We start from the raw sequence: 8,320 nt of genomic DNA, 5'->3' as shown, positions 1-8,320 counted from the left end.
TGTGCGCTGCAGGGCTGCCGAGCGTTTGGACAGGGCAGCTAGCTGTGCGTTGCAGGGTAGCCGAGAGCTCGGACGGGGCAGCTAGTTGTGCGTTGCAGGGCTGCCGGGCGTTTGGACAGGGCAGCTGGCTGTGCGCTGCAGGGTAGCCGAGAGATCGGACAGAGCAGCTAGCTGTGCGTTGCATGGTAGCCGAAAGGTCGGACGGGGCAGCTAGTTGTGCGCTGCAGGGATGCCGAGGGCTCGGACGGGGCAGCTAGTTGTCGGACGGGGCAACTAGCTGTGCGCTGCAGGGTAGCCGATAACTCGGACAAGGCTAGTTGTGTGCTGCAGGGCTGCCGAGCGCTCGGACAGGGCAGCTAGTTGTCGGACGGGGCAGCTAGCTGTGCGCTGCAGGGCTGCCGAGCGCTCGGACAGGGCAGCTAGTTGTGCGCGGTCATCTCAGCTGGCGGCTCGCGGTGGTCTTGGGCTGAGCGTTTCCCCGCGTCTGACGTGGCCAGGCTGTCCTTAGTCTGCCACGGCCGAGCCGACGGTGGTGCACTGTTGGCTTAGCTCATGAGAGAAACCTGGTAGCTTGCTTAGCGAACTGTCAGGCCCTGAGTCTGGTAGGCCTTGAGGTATTTGGAAGCAACCGAAAAAGTAACCGTTGCATTGGTCATGTTTTCTTGCTCTTCTCAACATTGGATGCTAGTTTTATTCATCCCAATGCGTTGCGTACTCAGGCGGGGGATAAACACATAAACGTGACATTTTGCCTATCTCCAATGAGGCATTTACGGGTTTGTGCATACATTTGTATTTATACAGCAGGTCGTCATACGATTTTGCAACATTGCATTGGTATTTAGCTGGCGATGGTTTTTCTATCATTTCGCCAGAGAATATGACGTAGCACACATGTGTGATTTGTGCCCTTGCTATAAAAGCTTCTAAGACATTTTGTTAGTGTTTTTGTTGTATTTGGCCTTTTTGCAAGCACATACACATCTCGCTGCCTGAGATAGCACGGACTTCTCCACCGGGCCAGGCATAACCTGCGTGAGCGAGTCAACACGAACTTGGGAAAGGCCCAAGGCCGACACGTTTGTCGAAACCACATGCTTTTTTGTCGCTTTTGTGTCTGTCCAGAGCGTTTTGATGATCTTGATCTGTACAGAACGTCTGGACTTGATCTTGTTTTCTTAGGTCTTTTTGTTTTGCTGGGCCAGCCGCTCCTTGACGACTACGGCATAGCGATTGCGTAAAGCGTTTGGACTTAAAGTTCCGGCAGATCTGTAAAACTCTGCATAATAGGAACAGTGCCTTACAGTTTGACAAAAGGTGTGAAATTCCCGCCCGCTGCGGTGAAGCCAAGCCTGGCACCGTGGCGAAAAGCAGCATATCAAGCAAACGACTTGCAAAAATCGCGATGCCGTGAGGATCAGAGGAAGCTACGAGACATTTCCACCGAATGGACGCGAAACACAAGGATTTGCGCTCCTCCCAATTGACGTAACATAACACCTGTGCTGGTATTCGGGAGATGTTGACCGAAAGCCATGGCAACACTGTTAATGTATGAGTTGCAATGTTGCGTGAGTAAAAGTACTGAGTAGCTATACCAATGGGAAGGGCCTTCACACCACACGGTCATTTCAAACTAACGGCATTTCCGAGTGAGCAATGAGCGTTGTTATGCGGGGTATAAGTTGCGTCTTTGCGGTGCTGCGCACAGAACAGGGCTGCTCTATGTACCGTTGGTGTTACCAGCCTCTTGCTGTCAAGTCGCATGGTAAGCGGCATCGGCATGACGTGAATGAAAATGCGCCCTCTGCGTGTCCTGTCGACCCAATTTTCCTGGCTGGTGCGATTCCACTGACTGGAGCAGTACCACTGACGGCACATGACCACTGACGGCACACCGACACTGACGGTACAGTACCACTGACGGCACAGTACCACGGACGGAGCAATACCACCGACAACACAATACCGCCGAAGGCGCAATACCACTGGCGGCACAGTACCACTGACGGCACAGTACCAATAGTGACGGCACAATACCACGGACGGAGCAATGCCTCTGACGACACAATACCACTGAAGACACAATACTACTGACGGCACAGTACCACTGACGGCACATTGTCACTGACGGCGCAATACTACTGACGACACAATACCACTGACGGCACAGTACCACTGATGGCACAATATCACTGATGGCACAGTTCCACTGACGGCACAGTACCACTGACGGCACAACACCACGGGCGGAGCAATATCACTGACGACACAATACCACTGACGGTACAGCATCACTGACGGCACAGTACCACTGATGGCACAGCATCAGTAGTCGGAACCACTGACGGCATAGTACCACTGACGGCACGCTGAACACCGCCATGACCCGGAAGTTGGACACGCAATCTCGGCTGCGGCCGACTGTCTCGGAATCGGGTGCCGCCTGGGCGCCCTAGTCTCGGGAATGATTACTCACATTCCAGGCGGCCTCGGAATGTCCACAGCTCTGAGATGAATGAAGCGAGGCCGGTGGCGCACCAGTCAAATGTCTGCGCCTCCCGCACGCTATACTGCGCCTGTTTTCTATTCAAATTGCCAACAGTGTTCCGCTTCATCGGCCCGCCCGGCTGTAAGTGAGTCAACGTTACTGCCGCGATGAGGCCCACTTACCACGTAAGGTGCTTCTAATTACAAGACGGCACGACGTGCGCCGATCCTCTCAGCGGTCATCTCGTCTCACGCCACGGAAGTATGTCAGGAATATGAGGTTTACCACAGAGGATGCCAGTCATGCGCGTTTTGCCTCTCTTTTTCATCATCGTGACCCGTGTGAGTAACCTGACGGCGAAGAGCGGGTTTGTACTTGACACATATTTCTGCTACACTTGTTCGTGGCAGTGCCGTGTCTGACGTGTTCAGGAGCACACCTGCCACGTGAGATCCTCTGTTCCGTTTCACAGCCGAGCGGCTCGCCGCGATATCAAGAGTGCAATGTCGTAAGGTGCCGTTCCTGCGCAGGCGTGGAACGACAGTCAAGTTGTGGGGTGCAGTCACAACAGGCGCGTGTGGTTTGCGGGCTGGCTACAGAAGCTGGTCTCGACCCAGCGATTCCGTGCGGCTGTTGTCTATCCAGTGGCCGCCAGACTTGAGCAGCGGTCTAATGTCTTTCGAGCCTCACATGGGAGGAATGGGGGTTGGCGTTGGTACGTGCATACGGTTGTGATGGGTTTTGAACATTTGTTGCATTGTTTTTAGTGCAGGCTTATTGCGAGAGCCATTATCATGGCTATTGGCAGGAAATAAAATAGCCCCAATTTGTGTCCATATGCAAGCGGTAGTGAATGGACATGTCAACTCCCTTACTACCATGGACGGACATTTGTGGACCGCATGTCATGACACGCGATTTATAGACACATGGTATATCAACTTGCATATTGATGTCCTGGCAGAGTATGGACACCGTTAGATATTGGCAGGCAAAATGTCGACATGCGATATACCCACCAGGCAAATAATTGATTTCAACCGCATAATGCATGAGTGACGATGCTTGAGAAAGGATACGGTTACTGAAACGCTGTGCTATCCGATAACGTCTTTATCATTTGCTCAGGATACTGGTCGTAGTAAAATAAATAAACTCAAAGCACTGAGATCAACGTATAAAGTAGCAAGAAATCCTAACCTGAGTGCACGTGGATTTATTGCCCTCTAATAAAGCTTTATTTTATAATAATATAAAGCTTATAATATAAAGCTTCATTTTTTGTTGCTGGCTCACGTAAAAACCATGCAAGTATGTCTAGCATCATCTGGCATTCTTGCAGTGAAGTCCAAAACTGTCGTTTCAATTTTTCTGCTGACTTCGTTAGCCAGTTAAGCTTGATACTGCGAGTATCCTTTCCATTGGGTGGCAAATATCTACCATTCGCTATACCGAGGACCCTGAGCAGAACATCAGGACCTCGCAGGCTCCATACGAGGCATGTGTGGCCTCCATTCCAGGCCTCGGAGGGAGGCATGTTACGCATACATGGAAGGCATGTCAGCTCTCTATGGGCTGCATGCCGGGCTTTATAAACTGCATACCAGGCCTCCGTGGTCGGGAAACCTGGAATAATTTGGTATTTATTTTAAGTTAGGTATCGATTTCTCCATTTTGGAACGTACCGGGATACGTTGATATGTTCATGCACTTTTGAGCAGTTCGCGTTAGTGGAAATGTATGAAATAGTATACGAACAGTGCTTATGTGCGCATGCATCCGTGCTCGATGGCGCAGGAAAATGCGTGCTGTCAATGGCGGCCATCGGCATCACTTTAGATTCGGTTTCTTATTGCCGGTGCAGATGAGATTTCGAGCATACATTTCGTAGATTGACAACAGATAGATTGCAGATGTCATAGTGCTGAAGTCGCCGAATGTTGGATTGTACAGACCCTCAGGTATCCCCGGGCTTGCTATTCACGCTGATCGCCGCTTCAGCGCCTTACAGAGTGGTGTGGGAGGTTTGTGACAGTTCATGTACGTTATTAAGCACGCAAAGGTAACTACGGATCGATGTATAACCATAAACGCCCGCTATTCCGACCACAGCGGCCTTGGAACAGCCGGTAAATGCCTGGTGTGAAGTCGAAATAGACCTGACATTCCTCCTCCCAATGTTCGGCATGTCGCTCTCAGAGGCTTGGAACGGCGCCCACAGAGGCCTGGTGTGAGGTTTATGCAGGCCTGTTGTACTGCCCAGGGCCCTGGAATAACGATCCAGAGGTAGGTGCCGCTCCACGTAGCGCGTGCTCACAGCGCCGTCCGTTACCAGGTGCTGCATCAATTAAAAACGGCTGCCATGGTTTTTGAACCCCATAGGTAGAACAACAGCCCTGCCAGATTTATTTGTTTTTTTTTGCCCCAACAACAAAAAAAAAACTGCATTGGAGGGCTTGCGTAATTACTTTACACTATAGAAATTGACATGGGCACAGTTCAACACAAAATCCATGCTGAATTTGCTCAATACGTTGTGTTGAACTCCTTCCATTTTCTTTTGACCGGCATGCTGGGAGAGGTGTAATACATGCGCAGTCAGATATTACAGCGTTTTAGTGACCGTAGCCGTACCAGCTGTCTTTTCGCTGCTGTTCAGACGCATCGATGTCCATGACCCAGCAATTGAAATGTAATTTCGTTCGATACATCGCGATCCAGTGTTTTGCGTTTTGACATTTATCCATCAGTGTAAAGAATGTTAATGTTGTGTTCTCAAAATAAAACGAACTAAAATCAAAGGTTTTCATTTTCCAAACGGTCACAGCTGAACATGCCTCAGAGGGACATAAGCTGTCTCCGCCTGAACTATTCTGGTGACATGAAGGTCTCGCTTATAAAGCAGCTTATGTAACTTTCCTACGTGTTAACGTCGACCTAAAACAACCATTCAAAGCGATCTAAATGGGGTCGATGCCATCAGCTATGATGTTCCATTCTTAATAGCGTGGGAACAGGTGTCCCTGACTTGAGAGTCTGAGGTGAGGTGGCCAAAGGTGCCGCCCCACCGCAGAAGTGTGTCATGGCATGGAGCACCACAGCGGGGATGAAAGGATTCACACACCACTCCCGACCTCACAGAGCTGTCCATGGCTTTTACGAACTTGTGATGATAGCGTTCAGTAATGAAATCACTGGCTGTGGGCGCTTGTTAAACACCCGAGTACACAAGCGATGTCCTTCGTGTAAAACATCTCACTTATACCGTGACTTTATGTAAAGATGACTGCGTGATCCACCTACCACTTTGGTTCGCGGCACAACTCACTGCCAAACAGCGAAGTATGTAGGGAGAAACGACAGGCTCCGTGCCACAAACTTATCGTGCACCTGCATTTACATGGGACCTCCAACGAACCATGGGGCCCCAAAATGCGGTGTTCCCTCGCGATGTCCTCCAGTTTGTTCTTTCGTTCTGTTTCAAGCGCTGCTCTTAAACGTGTTCGCTGTTGCAGAACCCGGCATTTGAGAGACGTCAGGATGATACAACGGAGCTCGTCGCTGGCGTCGGAGGAAGGGGACGACGACATACTCGAGCTGAGGCTGAGGATGGAGCAGTGGCAGTGCTGCAGCTTTCAGGTAGCGATTCCCACAGAAACTCTCTCATAAAGTACACGTTTGTTTCCGTAACTTTGCGGACATTCTCTCAGTCCGATAATCTGCATTGCGTTGGTTACGCTGTGCATAGCGCAATTTCCAACCACTGCATCGGCATTCTCTTGAAGAAGTCTCACAACACGGAGTCGCGGGGAGAAGCGGTCGCGCGTTACGCTTATGTTGCCGGCTGCCACATATCGGAGCGCGTTTCCTAGGCAGCGAGGTATTGACAACACTGACTGGGGCGCGGCAATCGATTGGCCACAGTGCCCGTACAGACGTGAGGCTGGAGCGGTAGCCTCATACTGTGGCTGGAGCGGCAGCTTCGAGCTGCGCCTGTACAGACGTGTGTCTGAAGCGGCGGCATCGGACCGCGCTCGTACAGACATGTGGCTGGAGCGGCGGCTCCGGCTGCCTCCGTGGGCAGTGCCGCCCTCACTCCCAGCGGTGCACGGCTCCGAGTGCTGAAGCGCTGAAGCGTCGCCGCCGTGTGCAGTGAGGCGAGGCTCATTGTGATGCGCTGTGGTCGGATGCCCCGGATCGTTCGCACGAGGCGGCGCTCTGAACCCTGAGGTGAGAGCTCGGCGAGCCAGCCGCGCGCCACTATTGTGTAACCCGCGCGACGGACCGGGACGACGCGCCAGCTGACGTAATGTACGGCGCGCCGCGTGCGCCGCGCCCCGCCGTGTTTGTCGTCGTGCGCCAGCTGACGCCGCGCCTGTCGGCAGGACGAGAGCGGCCGGCCGTGCTCGCCGCACCAGTCCCGCCCGCCCCGCCTGCTCGTCGCTAAGGTAGGCGGTGCCTGCGCACGTGCTGACTGAACACCGCTCGCCGCCAGGGCGGCGCGCGTGGCCATCCAGAGGTAACGCGTATTTTGACGGCAGGCGATGGTAACTTCAGGGAGTGCAGCATAGTTATGAACGGTTGTTATTGTAATGGGGACTTAACCACGCTACGGCTATGTGGCGTCGCCTGCCTCTCACTCTGGCAGGAAGGGCGGAGAATCGAATTCCGCACCTTTGGTTTTCAGACGGCGCGTTGACGGCTCCGAGCGGTTTAGAACGGCCGCATTCACGCATAAGTTGATATTACGACATGCAAAAGTGGGACGCAACAAATGGTGGCAGGCGTCCTAACCTTAACCCCACGATGGGAGCGGGCTTAGAGGGGGCTAAGGTCTGCCCGGAACAGCTTTTGAACGAGTTGGAGTGCGAAGCTGAAGTCTTGGGAAGCTGCGTCACCGGCATGTTCACACATGCAATAATAACACATTGGAAGCTTGTGATAGTCATGACGTTTAATGTTATCAGCTCTTTCTTGAGGTCATTTCCGTGACAGATTGCTCAGATCGTGACAGATTGTGACAATTATTGCTTATTACTTGTTGCTCGCAGGAGATGCGCTCCAAGGATATAGCCTGAAGATAGAAAACCAAGGAGGTTCTATCAATTGCATTTTGCCTGTAACACTCGTGCATTACTACCGCCCTGGTGGTTTTTGCGATGTTACACCTTGTAAATCCATACCAGGCCATTCATTGGTCTTGTGACTAGATCTGACGTCATAACTGTCACGCATTTCAATGGCACGCATCTCATTGCTCTCAAAGGCCTACCTAACGCTATTTTTCCCCACTGATGTGGCTTTAGTTCTTACTATGGTCGTACGGGCTAATGCGAGAACCCCTCACATGATATAATAGGCCAAATGTGTGCATGTCCACTACTACCCATCTTGTATGGTGCTCCAAGAGCTATCCACCGCCGTCTTTTGCGTCGCCGGAGCATCCATAGTTCTTAGTATTTCGGGAAAGGTCTTCCTTATGTGAAAAACTGATAAAGGAGAGGTTATTTGTGCCTCCATAGCGCACTATGGAGACGTGAATCATTCAGTTAAGTTGTACCCTTTGGACTGGGCTCTCCATATTTGATGAGCTTGAGCGATTATATTCTGATTGCATAAATGAAACTTTGTATGAATGCCTTTCTCATATGTTGACAAAAATTGCAAATAGAAAAGTCTAGATGACAATGCCATGACAACTATTCACTACATCAGGAATGAGTTATCAATGTTACATAATGGTGTTGTCCAAATGCGAAGGGTCGCGCACTTTCCGATAATTTGTGTTGCAACATTATAATTCAAGATAGGTATTTCTTTTGCACTATA

General features: G+C 51.3%; 1 protein-coding gene across 1 annotated transcript in view; it reads left to right on the top strand.

The window, feature by feature from the left end:
- Positions 1-6,535: 6,535 nt before the first annotated feature.
- LOC119089869 (putative uncharacterized protein DDB_G0271606) overlaps positions 6,536-8,320 on the top strand; it is a gene marked incomplete in the record, with an annotated part of 77,412 nt that continues 75,627 nt past the window's right edge. Inside the window, 2 exon segments of the mRNA XM_037212678.1 lie at positions 6,536-6,567; positions 6,987-7,010. Of these exon segments, the coding sequence (XP_037068573.1) occupies positions 6,536-6,567; positions 6,987-7,010 (56 nt within the window).

This window comes from Pollicipes pollicipes, unplaced genomic scaffold (assembly GCF_011947565.3).
Source record: "Pollicipes pollicipes isolate AB1234 unplaced genomic scaffold, Ppol_2.1 Scaffold_3087;HRSCAF=3621_pilon_pilon_pilon, whole genome shotgun sequence".
Classification (NCBI taxonomy): Eukaryota; Metazoa; Arthropoda; class Thecostraca; order Pollicipedomorpha; family Pollicipedidae; genus Pollicipes; species Pollicipes pollicipes.
This window is presented reverse-complemented; position numbering and strand designations above follow the sequence as displayed.